We start from the raw sequence: 17,515 nt of genomic DNA, 5'->3' as shown, positions 1-17,515 counted from the left end.
CAATGGTGAGGCACTAAGCAACTCAGTGAGACCCTGTATCCAAATAAAATATAAGAAGAGCTGGGGTTGTGGCTCAGTGGTTAAGCGTCCTTGGGTTCAATCCCTAGTACCAAAAAAAAAAGAGGTAGATCTGTATGCTGACAAGTGATAAGGAAGGAGGTCTGTAATATATCACAGAATGAAAAGAGCAGGTTGTATAACATGATATGCATACAGTATAATGCCATTTTATTAAAAATGTGCAATTGCACATATATGTAAGTTTGTATATAAAAATGTCTCTGGGAAAATATATGTACAACAAGCTATCATTACTAGCTACTACTAGAGAATGTGATTTGAGGGTGAGAAGAGAGCTTTTGAAGCTAATTTTAATAGTATTCTTTTTATTATTTAATTTTTTAAACAATAAGCACTGTGCTACTTTTGTAATTACAATAATTTGTAATACCCAATGTGGTAAAGAGGGAGTAATTTTCACCCATCAATGATGAAAACGTGATCCATCACAAGTTTTCTGTAAAGTGATATAGCAATGTGTATTAGGGACTTTTAAGTTTGTATCCTTTGACCCAGTGATTTCAGTTATAGGACTTTAGCTTAAAAATTAATTGAAAATTCACATGAAAATGTGAATTTAAAAGTAGTAAATTTTTCATGGTTGCTACCTACTGCTTCTTTTGCTTTTCTCTTCCCACTTCAAAATTGTTCAACTTTTTGAAAACATTTAAACAAACTATTTTTTTCATTTCATATCACAAAAGATTTACCTACATACAAGAAGTTAAAATCCTCCTCCTACCTTCACTTCCACCTGCTCTGCACTTCCAGCTGACCCCTTAGTCAGCCTCTCTCCTTCCCTCTCTCCCTCCCTCCCAGGGAGGTAACCATTGTTGGCAGTTCCCTTTCTCAGCCTCATAGGTCAAGGGTCTTAGTTTGAACCTTAGATCTGCCACATGAGATGTCCTACAATCGGAGATTTACCTTAAAAGGTTCTTGAATAAACTGCATGAGTTAGTTCTTATAAAGTACTTAGAATAGTACCTGGCATATAAGAAGCTCTTCATAAATGTTAGCTACTATTTTCTCTGAGTATGCAAATGTCTTTCAAAAATATACAACAAATAGCCAGTCACAGTGGCACATGCCTGTAATTCCAATGACTTGAGAGGCTGAGGCAGGAGGATCACAAGTTGAAAGCCAGCCTCAGCAATTTAGCAAGGCCCTAAGCAACTTAGTGAGACCCTGCCTCAAAATAAAATATAAAAAGGGGGTTAGAGATATGGCTCAGTAGTAAAGTGCCCCTAGGTTCAATTCCCAGTACCCCCAAAAATATATGCCAAAAATGGCATCCCAAACATAGTATTCTGCACCCCCCAGTTTCTATTCAACGTAGCTCGATGACCTTTCGTGTCAGTATATGCAAATTTACTTCCTTCCTTGTAAGAGCAAAGAGTAATCCATTGTATTTAACCAGCTCGCTATTACACAACCTGTAAGTTCTTCTCATTATTTTTGCTATTACATGTGTTGGAATGAACATCTTTCTCCATTTATCTTTGCTCACTTATTGTATATCTTAACTTTTATTTGTAAAATAAAAATCTATACACACATGCTAGAAATACAATGTTTTGAGTTTTTACTATGCCAGATATGCTATGCAGTTTACATGCATTATATGAGGTTCACGAGAGCCTCACAATCCTATAAAGTTGTATCAGTCATCTTCCATGCTCCCATTTTACAGATAAGAAAGTTCAGAAAGATCAAATATTTTTGGCCAAGGACAAAAAGCCAGAGTGGGACAGATATATGTCAATGAGTAACTACAGATATACCTTTAAAATGGTAAAACTCATCAAAGAAATACACACTTCAATATGCTCCTGAAGTTAGAAAAAGAACTGTTTATGTATGTTTATGTATGAACAGAATCTCTCCGGAAGGATACTGGAGAAACTGGAAGTACTGTTTGCCTTTAGCAAAAGAATTTGGAAAGTGAGTTATAAGAGCCAGAAACAGCAGAAGCCTCCTTGAAGTATATAGTCTTCTGTACAGGTGATCTTTGTACAACATTGATGTACCTATTCAAACAAATGAATATGACACAGTAGTGATTTCTAAAAATTCAAGTTGATAACGTAGGTGACAAAATAAGATTATCTTCCCTCCTGTGCCACCCAACATTCCCAGCCTCTTATGAACACAAACCTCAAATGCCTATGTGGCTTAAGAATGGCCAGACCCCTCTTGGTTTCCCTTTGGTTTGCCTCTGTTATGGTGCAGAGGAGGGGCCAACTTACCAGGACAACTCCTCTTTTTTCTTTTTAGTATTGTAAAGCCCTGTATATCCTTTTACTGATTTCTCTTTTCCTCCTTTTTTTTAAAAAAAATATTTTTTTAGTCGTAGGTGGACACAAACTTAATTTATTTATTTTTATGTGGTGCTGAGGATTGAACTCAGTACCTCATGCATGTGAGGCAAGTGTGCTACCACTGAGCCACAACTCCAGCTCTCTTTTTTCCTTCTTTTAAAAAAAAATTAAACGTTGATGAAACTTTATTTTATTCATTTATTTATATGTGGTGCTGAGAATTGAACCCAGTGCCTCACACATGCTAAGCAAGCGCTCTACCACTGAGCCACAACCCCAGCTCTCTTTTCCTCCTTAATGAGTGTTTCCCTCATCATCCTTCCTGGTTTATGTTCCATTTCTGTCCTCCTCTTAAGTTCTCACATCAGTTAACAGTGTGGAGCAGAAAGGACCCCTGGACACAAAGTCTAACTGCCATATAATAGGTCTTAACTTGTTTAAGTTACTTACCATTTGCAAAGCAAAGTTTCCTCATGTATCAGATGGGACTAAAGCTAATACCTTCCTCACAAGATTGCTTTAAGAAATTACTTGCAAAAACACTTTTTAAGTTCCATTCATTTGTTACATATTACTCTTGTATAATGCGTAGATTACAAGCTTTTTGTCCATAAAAGGATTCTTTTCTAAATTCCCTGAGGTGCAGATACTCAATAAATGTTCACTGGGATTAGAAAAAAAGAACAAGGATAGGCATTAATTAATCACTACCTCTGCTGAGCATCTTTATGGAAAGGAAAACGAGTGGTCACTTGCCCTGCCTCTCCAGTGCAACTGTGATGTGTATTTACTTTGCATGCTCTGTGTGGCTAGTGAACTCAGCTTTTTGCTTTTTCAGGAAAGATATCAGATAAATTATACATTTTATGCTTTTGCATTAGGTACCTACATATGCATATAAAAAGATGTAGCATATATCCAAAATATATTATTCTTAATTAAGTATGCTAAAATGAAATACAATGTCTGAGATTTAATTCAAAATAATCCAGATGGGAGGTAGGTAATGAAACAAGATTGGCCATGATCTGAAGATTACTAAAGCCAAGTGATGGGTACGTGGGAGTTTGTTATGCTGTTCTCTCTACTTTCATGTACTATGAAATATCCTACAATGAAAGTCTGTAATGTGCTAAATCAAAATGAACATATATAATGCCTCACAGTACTTTGCACATGGGTGGTCAATAAATCTGGTGAATACAAAAGAATATGGAGTTAGACGTTGAGAGCCACAGCCGAAGGGGCCCCAGCAAACTTCCAGCTGCCGGCTGATGATTGGCTCACAGCGGCCCCAGCAACATCTAGCTGATTGGCTCCTCTGCGGTGATGCTCATTGGGCTGTTTCCCTGCCCTTTCAGACCACGGAGCTGCTCATTGGGGGACTTTTTTGGCTCCGCCCACGTGACCCAGCCAATCGGCCTCAAGAGCAGGAGGATTGTGGGAGGTGGAGAGAAGCTTGTGTGGGAGAGAGAGGCTTGTGGAAAGCCGGTGGTGGCAGTTGAGGCTCTGAGGATTTTTCCTGAGAGGCTGTTTTGTTTGGCGTGTGTGGTTCTAAAAATAAAGTTAGTTTCTTTTGACAAGTGGCTCCTGATTGTGCCCAGCCAGACTGCGGCATTTGGTGGCTCGCACGGGGAGCGACTGAGGGTAAGTGAAACTGCTCGCCCCTGAGGGCAGGGAGAGAGGATGGGTAGCCATTTTAAGATTCTCTTTTATTTTGCTTCACTTTTGTTTTAAGTTGCCTGTCCCTGGAGATGAGTGAGACGGAAGAAAAACCGCTCACATCTGAGGAAAAACTATTACGTCTGAGGAACAGATAGGGAGAAAGGACGGATGCACATGTCAGGAGGATAGAAAGGCTATAATGACTTTTTGTTGTTCCCTTTTTATTTCATTCTGTCTCGGTTTTGTTTGGCGTCATCTTGTTGGGTTGTATTACAGTAGAAATACGGGATCAGAAATTGGCAAAAAACAAACTGAAAGAGTGTTAAGTAAATTGTTAGAGGAAGGAGGCATCTCAGTAAAATCAAGAACAGTCAGGGCATATGTTGATACAATACAAAAATGTAGCCCATGGCTTTTTAAGGAGGAGTTGTTAAATATATCACAATGGAACCATCATGGTGAAGATTTAAAAAGAATAGAAAAGAAAAGCCCAGGGACTCTGCCAGTTGGCACATTGCCATTGTGGACGTTCGTATCTTGTTTGCTTAGTCCAAAGCCTTCAGTTCAGACAATGGTAGAGGAAGGAGAAGACATAATGATTCAAGTAAAAGAGAAGGTCTCTCAAGTTAGTCAGACAGAGGAAAAGATTCAAGTAAAAGAGAAGGCCTCTCAAGCTAGTCAGACAGAGAAAGAAAGTGTAAAACAGAAAAAGCCATCAGGGGGAAAGTTACAACAGGAGACTGCTACTAACACCTTTCTATCACCAGAGGGTGTAAGTGTCCAACCAACAGCACCACCTCTACAGGAGACTGCTACTAACACCTTTCTATCACCAGAGGACGTAAGTGTCCAACTAACAAGGCCACCTCCATATGCTGGGAGGTCCCCAACCCCCGCAGTTGATAGTTGGGATCCTGAGACAAGATCTCAAATATTAACATGCCCTGTATTTGAGGCAGGAGGGCAGCGATTTTACCAAGTTTTAAATTCCAAAACAGTGAAGCAGCTAAAAGAGGCTGTAACAACCTATGGTCCTCAAGCACCCTTCACTGTAAGCATGGTCGAATCCATTAACAACTTGAACATGACGCCAGCAGATTGGGCTAATATGTGTAAAGCTGTGCTAAATGGAGGACAATACCTGTTATGGAAGGTTGCCAATGAGGAATTTTGCAAGGAGACGGCTAGGCGAAATGCAGCAGCTGGTTATCCTCAGAGAAATCTAGATATGTTGTTAGGAAAGGGACCTTATGAGGATCAGCAGCAATAAATTGCATATGATCCTGGTGTATATGCACAAATTGCTGTAGATGCAATTAAGGCATGGAAGACTTTACAAGGACATGGAGGTTTACAAGGTCAATTATCTAATGTAATACAAGGAGCTAATGAACCTTATGCTGAATTTGTAGATAGGCTTATTCAAACAGCTACCAGAGTTTTTGGGAATACAGAACAAGCAATGCCATTACTAAAACACCTGGCTTATGAGCAAGCGAATCGTTGGTGCAGAGATATCATTAGACCATGGAAACATGAAGATTTAAACACATATATTAAATTATGTAGAGACATTAATGAACACGAGCAAGTCGTGGCAGCTGCAGTAAAACAGGCTTTAGATGCCAGAGACATTAATGAACAAGGGCAAATTGTGGCAGCTGCAGTAAAACAGGCTTTAGATGCCAGGCTAAGAACATGCTACAATTGTGAACAAACAGGACATTTTAAAAGGAATTGCCCCATTGGAGGAGGGTTTAACAAAACTAGGTATCCAAGGAGTAGAATACCAGGTATTTGCCCACGATGCCGTAGAGGGAGACATTGGGCTAATGAATGCCGTTCTCAAACCACCATAGAGGGTACTCCATTATCAAAAAACGAACAAGGACCAGGTGTTTATCCACGATATCGTGGAGAAAGGCATCGGGCTCCATTGCCAAAAAATGGACAGGGGGGCCCAATGCTCCGGGGCCCAAAACCACAAATATACGGAGCACTGGAGGAACCCAGCAACCCCATCAGGGTAGTGCCCAGGACACATTGTCCATCAGATCCCTCATCAGACAAACCAGAGGGAGCGCAGGGTTGGACATCTGCGCCTCCGCCAGAGCAGTACTAACTCCAGAGATGGGAGTTCAAATCATTCCCACAGGGGTGAAAGGACCTCTTCCCAAAGGAACAGTAGGCTTATTATTGGGACGCAGCTCTTCTACTCTAAAAGGACTTATGATAAGTCCTGGGGTAATTGATCCCGATTATGAAGGTGAAATAAAAATTATAGCCAGTTCTCCAAAGGGTATATCAGTAATTTCACCAGGAGATAGAAATTGCAATGGTACCAACCTAAGGACCATATGTACTATTGGACAACCTAAGGCAGGCACCGTCCCTAAGCCACATGCTTGTTGTTTAAACAGAGAGGGGGAGACGTTGAGAGCCACAGCCGAAGGGGCCCCAGCAAACTTCCAGCTGCCGGCTGATGATTGGCTCACAGCGGCCCCAGCAACATCTAGCTGATTGGCTCCTCTGCGGTGATGCTCATTGGGCTGTTTCCCTGCCCTTTCAGACCACGGAGCTGCTCATTGGGGGACTTTTTTGGCTCCGCCCACGTGACCCAGCCAATCGGCCTCAAGAGCAGGAGGATTGTGGGAGGTGGAGAGAAGCTTGTGTGGGAGAGAGAGGCTTGTGGAAAGCCGGTGGTGGCAGTTGAGGCTCTGAGGGTTTTTCCTGAGAGGCTGTTTTGTTTGGCGTGTGTGGTTCTAAAAATAAAGTTAGTTTCTTTTGACAAGTGGCTCCTGATTGTGCCCAGCCAGATTGCGGCAGAGTTAGTTCATTCTACGTGGTGCAAAGATCACAATATGCATATGTTCCTAAAATTTTCCAAATTAAATCAGAAATACAACTTAAATTCCACTGTCTTTCAAGGAAGAACATATGAAAAGATAAGTGGTAATAAAAGTAGGCAGAATTTTAAAGGACAATAATGACAACAAAGATACAGAACACAGTAACTGGCACTATTATGTGCCAGGAACACTACTAAAAGCTTTATATACTCCTATGAGATAGGTGGGGTTTGTTTTTACAGTGCTGGGGATCTAATCCTCATTTTACAGATATAATATCTAAGGCTCTCATTTGAGAAACATCAAATAATGTGCCCAGGATCATGTGACTAGGAAGTAACAAAGCTAAAATTCAAATATAAATCCGATTTAAAAGCCCACACTATTGATCAGTATGATACTATCTTCCCAGTACTTCATAAACATATTCAATGGTACTAAACTTTTTTAATAAGATTTTTTAATAAGTATTTTTAACTGACACATAGTAATCACCCATATTTATGTAGTCCAGTATGGCATTTTAATACATGTATTACAATTTCCTAAGTTTCCATTTAATAAAAGCATTGGACACTAGAAATTGCATTGCATTCTCTAGAAAAAGAACAAAGAAAACACTAAGTGAATACTATAGCAAGCAAAGATTTTAAATCTATATAAATTATAACACTCTTACAATATACTTCCACTGTAACTATAGTGACCTATTTCCTTACAGGATTTAACAGGCAATCTCTGAAATAAAGTTTCTAACCTGTCAATCAGGAAATCCACAAGTCCCTGAATAAAATCAAGACCACAGTCTCCAAGGTTAGACACCAAAGATTTCTTTACCGTGTCTCAGAAAGCATGGGGTTTTATGGTCAGTGTAATTCTAGCACTTATTACTACTGTATCTTTTAATTTCAGACTTAATGCCTTTCACTTAGATTCCACAAATGTTAATATTTTACGTTTGTTTTATCATTCAGTCTCTATACACATAAACCTTTTTTTCTGAAAGCTTTAATATACAGATATAATGCCTACTTTATGTCTAAATATTTCCATGTGTCACCACTTTATTGAGTGACTGACTGACTGACTGATTATAGTACTTGGGATTGAATCTAGGGCCTCAGGCATGTGAGGCAAGTGCTCTACCACTGAGGTACATTCTGACCCTTTTTATTTTGAGTTAGGCTCTTGCTAAGCTGCTTAGCCTGGTCCTGAACTTGTGATCTTCCTACCTCAGCCTCCCAAATTTCTGAGATTATAGGGATGCACCACTGTATTTTATTCAGCTAGTCATATGTCTGACACTCAATTGTGTCTTTTCCCACACCCCCATAACTGAAATTATGTTTTGTTAATTCACCCTGTTCTACTAACACCTGGTACAAGAGAAGAAATGTCACTCAAAATTAAACAACGCATTAGATATTGTGCTTACTTTCAAGTCAAAGAAACTGAAGATGCTATAAACATTTTTGAGTACCTATCCCATATAAGACATGCTATATTGGGTCATTTAAGAAAAATAATGTGCCAGGAATGGTGGCAACATGCCTATAATCCCATAGAGGCAGGAGGATCACAAGTTCGAGTTCAGCCTCAGCAACTTAAAGAAATGCTGTCTCAAAATAAAAAAAATAAAAAGGGCTGGGGATGTGACTCAGTGGTTAAGTGCCCCTCAATTCAATCCTCAATATATAAAAAAAACCCATAATAATAATAATACACCAGTTTGGTTCCTTATGATTTCAAGAACCTAAACTGACCTGAGGTTATGTTTGTGAACATGACTTACATTCTACACTTTTGCTGTGAATAGTTAAAACTCAGGACCTATTCTAGATACCTTTTCCTATCATATCAAAGTTTTATTTTGCTCAAAATAAATTATTAAGTACACAGGAATTAACCTATTTTTAAAAATATCTTTCTTTCTTTCTTTTTATGTGGTGCTGAGGATCGAACCCCAGGGCCTTGCACACACTAAACTAGTGCTCTACCACTGAGCCACAATCCCAGCCCAAGGCATTAACCTTTCAATGAAAATGATTTTAAATGAACCATTTTCATGTTTATCCATGGTTTCTTGCAGGTGCTCAAATGTTTAGTGATGATAATCTATTCTAATAAAATACCTGTACAAAACAGAAACCCGTAGAAGTAAAAAGCTGGAGCAATTTAGCAATTTGCTATTATCAATACTAGATATTTTAAAATACTGTCTTAAAATGGTAAAGAATATAGTTATTAACTAGACATACACAGGGAAAAACACTTAAAATGTAGGGGTTTTGTTGCTGTATGTGGTGGTGGTGCTGGGGATGGAACCCAGGGCCTTGTATGTACTAGGCAAGCACGCTACCAGTGAGCTACACCCAATTCCAAGATGTAAGGTTTAATTCTGGCTATTCCTGCCCATTTTTAAAGTATAAATTTTCTATTAAGACTAGAAAGACATGACACCAGTTAAATACAGTACCCAATAACCACATGTAACTACCACACTGGATGGTGCAAACAAGGAATATTTCCATTGTTAAGGAAAGTTCTACAAGATAGCGTTGTCAAGGCATTCATTCTCTACCCTCTCATGAAAGCCCTACCTCTTTGAGGTCCATGCCATTCAGCTAAGCCACTGCTTCTCAAATTTTAAAGGGTATAAAATACAATTAAGAATCTAATTAGTATGGAGATTCCTATTTAGTAAATAGAAGTAAGGCTTGAGATTAGGCTTTTTTTTTTTTTTTTTTTTTGGTACCAGAAATTGAACCCAGGGCCACTTAACCACTGAACCACATCCCCAGCCCATTTTTATATTTTATTTTGAAATAGGGTCTCACTAAGTTGCTTAGGGACTCGCTAAATTGCTGAGGTTGGCTGTGAACTTGCAATCTGCTTGTCTCAGCCTCCCAAACTGCTGGTATTACAGGCATGTGCCACAATGCCCAGTTTGAGATTAGGCATTTTTAGCAAGCTCCCAGGGAATGTCAATTCTGCTGGACCACAGACTGATTGCACTCTTTAACAGAAATGAGCTATGCTATTTACTTCCCCTCCTTGTTGCTAATAATTCCCAATCACGTGACCTCAGGCATCAAATTTTTCGTTAGCACAGTCCACAACCATTTTCTCCATCTCTTTTTTTTATTGGTTGTTCAAAACATTACAAAGCTCTTGACATATCATATTTCATACATTTGATTCAAGTGGGTTATGAACTCCCATTTTTACCCCGTATACAGATTGCAGAATCACATCGGTTACACATCACGTTTTTACATATTGCCATACTAGTGACTGTTGCAAATCCTGCTTTAGGTGATTTCAACTGTCCACATGGACAATCCAAGCCACACTAGCCACTCAGTTCCTTGATCTTCAGTGATGTATCCTGTCAATCACTTAATTACCATAGTCACACCCTGATACCTTACAATCATCTAAAATGGTTTTACCTCTGAAACTCCTATATTGTACTTTGCTTTCAAAAGTATTCTTCAACCCTATCAGGACCTCCTGTCCATTGATTCCTTCCTTTTTTTCCTATTTCTTTTCTCCACTTCCCTCCCTATCTAGCTCAGATTTCCCTCAATAAATATCCTAAATTCCCTCATTCCTTTACTTCCTCATTTGAACCCATTTGACAAAATCCCAAGTCTGAGTTAACCAGCTAACCACTTTCTATACTCAGGACCCTGAATTGTTGGAAGAAAAGTCACATGACCTAACTGTTGGGTACCGCTATTTAAATTCATGAATACCAGCCTCAACTATTAAATTTCTCTAAGCAACTTCCTCTCTTGGTACTCAAAGTTATTCTTTTTTCTCTCCTATTTTAGACTCTTATATCTCTTCCTACATTTCTCCAGAGAAAACAGACCAAATAGGAGCCACCTATCTTCTTCCTTCCCTCCTGTTAAAATGGAAATGACTTCATATCCCAGGCCAGTTGATTTGCTTGTATGCTGAATTCTCTTTTCTGTATCTTTCATCTCTTCCTCATAAAGGTTCACAATGGTAACCAATTAATTGTGCAATTACTTATTTAAGAACCTTTCTCAAGTAAGATTTTAAGCTTCTGGGGTGCAGAGATCCATCTAGTTTATCTCTACACACTCAATCCCGTAATAGGCCTCACACATTGTGGGTGAAATAAGTATCTACCTGGGTATAATTCCAGAGGGAACTTGTACTCAGTTAACTGTCACCATTGATAGGGAATTATTTTTAATCAGAAATGCTTTCTTGCACATTTCAAGTCATTTTACAGGCAGCCTATCTAAGGCCATCACAACTACGAGGTAAATATATACTTCCTAGGACTGGCATTTTAAAAATCTAGTGACATAGTGATAGCTCAAAACTTCATCCAAGCAGCTAAGCACACTGGGCTACAGATTAAAGAAAAAAATTGCTTCTGTTAACTCACAATCCATTTTTTTTCCTGAATCATACTGATGCCATGGGTTTTAAGTATTTAATAGTAAATAATATTTTACTTAAGATGGGAAAATCAAATTGCTATATTATTCTTGAATTTAATATTCCAAAAGAGTGCATATCATATAAAGCTAACATGGCAGATTAATTTACATAGCATTAATCTTATATTAAATATCAGCAGTACTGAGCCACAGATGGCATATGATCAAGAAATTACCACAGGTATTGCTCTAGAGACTAGTGCAGTACAATTCTCAAAAATAGTCCCTGACATACAATCCTATAACCCCTCTCATAAATCACAATCATAAAGTAGAACATATGTTTCCCATTAGAACAACTAGAAGTTCTGTTTCTGACAAAGCACTCAATATAAAATAAGTCTGAGGCAGATGAATGTGATAAAGACAAAAATATACTCTGTAATATTTTAAAAATATTAAATTACATTTCAAATTCTACAGTTATGAGTATAAGCACACTTTATATGCCTATGATACAAGAAGTCCTGGTATTCTACAGAAGTATACATTAAATCCCAAATTCAAATCAATTGTATGAGTTTGAAATTGTAATGATCCTTCCAGTTACATTAAAAGAAATTTTCTTGAAAAATTTAAAATTAGATCTCTTTCACTAATAAGTTTGACAGAGCAAAAAGGTGGTCAAAATTATTCTACGTACTTTATATAGTCTGCAGTGATTTTTCTCTACCACTAGATGGTACTATCAGCTTCAGAAACCTAGAGATTAAAATGGGAGCTGGCTATATTAATCAGTATATATTAATCATCCTTCTTAAATATCTCAAATATCCTGTCCCAGTATGCTAATATACTTATATTAGTAAAATCATGAGTCTCAATCCTCAGATGTTAACATATATGGCCACTGAAAACTCAAGAGTATTGAATAAATACACTTAAAATCTGAAGTAATAAAAGGTGGGAAGACCTGCTTGTAACTTTTTTTTTTTTAAAGTGGTGCTGGGGATGGAACCCAGGGCCTTGTGCATGCTAAACAAGTACTCTACCACTGACCTACACCCCCAGCACCTACTTGTAACCATTCACAAAAGATTTTTGGATTCAATTCTAGAATTAAGTGAAAAAAAAAAAAAAAAAACAGAAGGAAAGAACTATGAAGGGTTTTTTTAAAGTCACACTTTATGGTCTTAAAAGCAATTTGTCCTTATTATTTATCCAGTCTGTTTACCTAAGAGTAGTTTTTGCTAGACTACTTTTTAATTTTTTTTTTATTTTTAAATTATTATTTTAATTGTACATATTGATTGGGTTCAGTATAACTTGATACATGTACATCATGATCAAATCAGGGAAATTAGCATTTCTATCTCATTAAACATTTCTTTAAAAATTTTTTAGATTAACCTATAATATTTGTATATATGGGGTACAGCATGATATTTCAACACATGTACAAAAACATGATTGTATTTTTAACCAGAACTTTAAAATAGATGGATTAATCTGGAGTTCAGATGTGAAATCAATACTATTTTGTATAATAAAAGTCAAGATCTAAGAGATCAAAAAAGGCCATTTTAATATGGCCCATTTAACATAATTTTAATGTTAACACTAATAGTGAAGTCTCTGTAAAAGAAACAACTTCCTAAAACAACAGTTCTCAATCCATTTTAAATTTAAGCAGCATGTCCTCAGAAGCTAACAACCATTTTAAAGATCTCTAATCTAAATGAAAAAATAGAAAAATCTCTGATTAAATCTAAGCCATTTTATACTGCTAGTAAAAGTATCAAAACCATCTGTTCGAAACAAGTCGGAATTCAATCTAAGAACTTCTCCATGTCTTTTAAAGAAAAGTACAAGATTGGCTAAAAAATACACATACACACACACACACACACACACACACACAACTAAACAACTAATCTGGTCTTGTATAAATTTAAGTGGAAATAAACTATGAAATAACTTTAAAAGTTTACATTTTAAAATTGGTTACTTATAAACATGTCTCTATTTTTTTTAAAAAAAAGAACAGTAATCATGTTCCAAGACTCCCAGTAGATGCCTGAAAGTGGATAGTATATATGTACTGTTTTTTTTTCTATACATATATACCTGTAAAGTTTAATTTACAAATTAGGCACAGTAAGAGGTTAACAACAATAACCAATGATAAAATAGATAAATTATAATGATATAACAAAAGTTATTTAAAACTTATGAATTGTTTATTTCTGGAATATTCCATTCAATATTTCTGGACCATGGTTGACCAGGTATAAGTAAAACTATGGAAAGTAAAACCATGGATAAGGATAACACAACGTGAGTAAAAATGTAATAGAAAGTCTAGTTATGTACTAGTATTCCTAAGATCACATTATCTGTAATTATCTCATGGAAGCAAGGATTCTAATTATGACCCTTATGGAAACATGTCACCTCCTAGCATCATTTCTTTCTACAGAGAAAAGACATTTTCAATGTATATTTTATAAGAACTTTGCAATAAAAGTTTTCATAAAAATCTGTATTTTTGCCAGTTGTTGTGGCACATGGCTGTAATTCCAGTGACGGGAGGCTAAGGCAGGAGGATCACAAGTCCAAAGCCAGTGTCAACAACTTGGCAAGGCCCTAAGCAACTTAGCGAGATCCTGTCTCAAAAAAAAAAAAAAAAAAAAAAAAGGTTGGGGATGTGACTCAGTCGTTAAGCGTCTGGAAGTTTGATCCCTGGTATCAAAAAAGAAAAGAAAATTTGTATCTTTTCCACTATTGTATATTAGTTCATCCTAATACTTTCTTCAATTCTCCTAAATGTATTTAATATTGGTATACATCAAATGGCAAAAATTAATATGGAACCATTACACATATTTTACTCATATTCCTTCTTGAAATTGGAAAAGAGCTAAATGACGTACCTTCAGAGTTATGGGCAGTTTTCTTGTGTTTTCGACAATAAACCCTATGAAAAAAATGAAGAAATAAAAAATTATCAAGTAAGCAAACTAAACTAATTCTTTGGATTAAGAAAATGAGCAGTACATTTCACCCCACTCACAAGCTGGATTCAAAAAATCTTATAAAACTTCTTCCACCATTTCTTTAAGCATTACTTATCAAAACACCCTTTATGATGATGATGAAATGCTTTGAAATAGGAAAAACTTTGTACAACATTCTAAAGAAAGTATGACTGTTAAAACAAAAATAAGTTAAATAATTACATGTAAATTCCTTGTGAAGGTTTCTCTCGTATTTGAGCTTTATCATGCAATGCACAGTGGTAGTGGTATGTCCTGTGACATGTTTTCACATCACAACCAATTGTTGCTCCAGGACAATGGCACAAAGAACACATCTACAGCAAAACAACAAAATAGTATTATTAGTATGTAATTTGGCTAAGACTATAATATCAGATTAGAGGCATATCAATTTCTGTCAAGAAAAAGAAACTGGTTATTGAAAAATCTCATAATGTTATTTTTCTTATTTTTCTCTCCTAGAAATAAATTGAATAAAATTATTTTAGGGGTATTTCCCCCCATGATAAAAACTGGAATGTTATTTAAATACTTATTATTTTACTGTGATCAAAAATTTTGAGGGCTGAGGTTGTAGCTCAGTGGTAGAGCACTTGCCTTGCACACGTGAGGCCCTGGGTTCAGTCCTCAGCACCAAATACAAATAAAAATAAAGATACTGTGTCCATCTACAACTAAAAAACATTAAAATTTTTTTTTAAATAATGTAAATCAGGGATGAGAGCTATAAATATAATATAAAAGAGACCTTTTTTTTTTTTTTTTGCATTTCAGATCTTCCTGGATATAAGTAACTGGAAAAAATGTCTCATACTGAAAAAAAAATTTTTTTCCTTAAAATTTCCACTGAATCAAAACGATGAGAAACTTTGGGAAAAAATGTCAATGCTATTTAGGAATATGGAAAACCAATTTAGAGTGAGGGAAGTAAAGAAGATAAAATAATTAAGTAGTTTTTTCAATACATCAAGCTCTGGGAATATTTGTGATGTCAAGTTCTTTTTTTTTTTTTTTTAAAGAGAGAGTGAGAGAGATAGAGGTAGAGAGAGAGAGAATTTTTTAATATTTATTTTTTAGTATTTGGCGGACACAACATCTTTGTTTGTATGTGGTGCTGAGGATCGAACCCGGGCCGCACGCATGCCAGGCGAGCGCGCTACCGCTTGAGCCACATCCCAGCCCCTGATGTCAAGTTCTTCATACTGTGAAAATACGTTCGTCTAATTTAATCTGTTACTTACTTTTGTTTATGAATTCAGGCAAACACAAAAGAATACACTCTTTCAACATATTTTAATACAACTCACCTAAATTTATTGGGTAATTCATACCAATTAACTACCTCATGCTCTATGTTTAGGAAAAAATATTTTTAAAAAGTATATAACAATGATTGTGAATGGTTTTGGTTCACATATTATATTGTACAGTACGCAGTGGAATTTTAATGAGGCTATCTCCTAAGCTGTAAATGCCATACCAAAGTAAATCCACAGAAAGGTGAATCTAAAAAACTGTTAATTTGCTCATTGGTTGCTAGATACTTTGTTCTAATCTGTTCTCATTCTCCTTTATTAATCTGAACATAAAGAACACTTACCATTCTAACTTTTGGATTACTTGGCCCCTAAGCAATTTTGGTGTACCAGAGGCTAGTATAAATTCCAATAAAAATTCTTACATTTCCCTAAGCAAGTCAAAACTCAAATTCTCTCTAACTTTCATTTTAAAATTACTCACATACAAGGCAAAACCAGAAATATTCTCAAATGCAGGTACTTCCCAGAAAACATGAAAGCTAGTACCCATTATTAATACTCAATATATATCCTACTTCCTCAAATGAAAATAGAAACTTCAAAATATTACTGTAAAAAGAAAAGCTGTGCCAAAATATCAAGCACAGAAAGTTTTTGGATGGCTTAAATTCTCTGAAGGAGGTAAATCATTTGTACTGCAATTTAATTATAAAGCTTTATTATTTTAGTAAGTTACATTTCTCATCAGAAAACATACTTATGAATATTTTTTGTAAAATACAAAAATGAACAAAGAAATCTTAAAAAATCACTCATACTCACCTCTTAGAAACACCTTACAGTGTTGCAATGCTTTTGTGAATATTTTCTTCTACATCTACGCATATTATTTTGCAATCTAATTTTTTAACTTAATAAACATTACCCCATTTCATTAAGAATTTTATTGTAAGTAGTTTATCTTGAAAGTATATCCCCAATGGGTTTGAACAGATTCATTTTGAAAAAAAAAATGAATTTAATTAGCAAGCAAAACTGAAAGGACAGGTGCTGTTAAAAATACTGCACTGGTCTCAACACTGCCAAAGATACAGTGAGACTGGCACTCTTGTATACTGCTGGAAATTGGTACATACTCTCTGGAAAGAAATTTGCCTTACTTAATAAAGAGCTTTTTAAAAGTTTATATCCTCAGGGGGGAATTGCTGGGGAATGAAATCTACCAAATTATGCTATGTTCATGTATGAATATACCACAGTGAATCCTACTTTCTGATATAATTATAATGCACTAAATGAAATAATAATATTAGAATGGAGATCAGTAGAGTAGAGCAAGGAGATCAGGGGGAGGGAGGAGAAGAGTGAAAAGGAAGGTACGAGGGAATGAGATTGATCAAATTGTGTTAAGTGCATGTATGAATATAGCATAGTGAATCCCACTATTATGTATAATTATAAAGGACCAATGAAAAAGAAAACTTTTATGCCCCCTGATTAAATAATTTTACATCTATAAATCTAGGGGAAAAAGTAAGGTGCAAGCAATTTGTATGTAAATATATTCATTACAGAGTTATTTAGAATAACCCAAAATATAAAACAGCCTATTGAAATCAATAGAAAATGTTTAAATAAATTATAGTACACCCTTAAAGGAGTACCCTATAACCAATCTTTTCAAAGAAGTTTTAAGGGCATAGGAAAATATTTATGTACAAATGAAAAAAAATGAGACAAGGGTAACCGAAAAGAGGTTGAAATAAATATAGCAAAATGTGAAGTAGCTATCTCTGGGTGGTTAGTTTTAGTTTTCTTCACAATTTCCTGCATTTTGTGATTTTTCTACAACAGGAAAAGTACTTTGTTATGCAAAAAAAAATA

The 17,515-nt window shown here is 36.0% G+C and overlaps 1 protein-coding gene across 4 annotated transcripts in view; it reads right to left on the bottom strand.

Moving 5' to 3' along the window:
* Phf6 (PHD finger protein 6) overlaps positions 1-17,515 on the bottom strand; it is a 54,122-nt gene that overhangs the window by 20,344 nt on the left and 16,263 nt on the right. For all 4 annotated transcript variants that reach the window (XM_027947004.2, XM_071606332.1, XM_071606333.1 and 1 more), the window contains exons 4-5: positions 14,553-14,686; positions 14,247-14,290 (exon numbers count right to left, since the gene is read on the bottom strand). In XM_027947004.2, coding sequence (XP_027802805.1) covers positions 14,247-14,290; positions 14,553-14,686 — 178 coding nt within the window. The remainder of the gene's footprint in view (positions 1-14,246; positions 14,291-14,552; positions 14,687-17,515) is intronic.

The sequence above is a fragment of the Marmota flaviventris genome, chromosome X, assembly GCF_047511675.1.
Source record: "Marmota flaviventris isolate mMarFla1 chromosome X, mMarFla1.hap1, whole genome shotgun sequence".
Lineage (NCBI taxonomy): Eukaryota > Metazoa > Chordata > Mammalia > Rodentia > Sciuridae > Marmota > Marmota flaviventris.
Note: the sequence above shows the minus strand (reverse complement) of the source record. Positions and strands in the feature narration are given on the sequence as shown.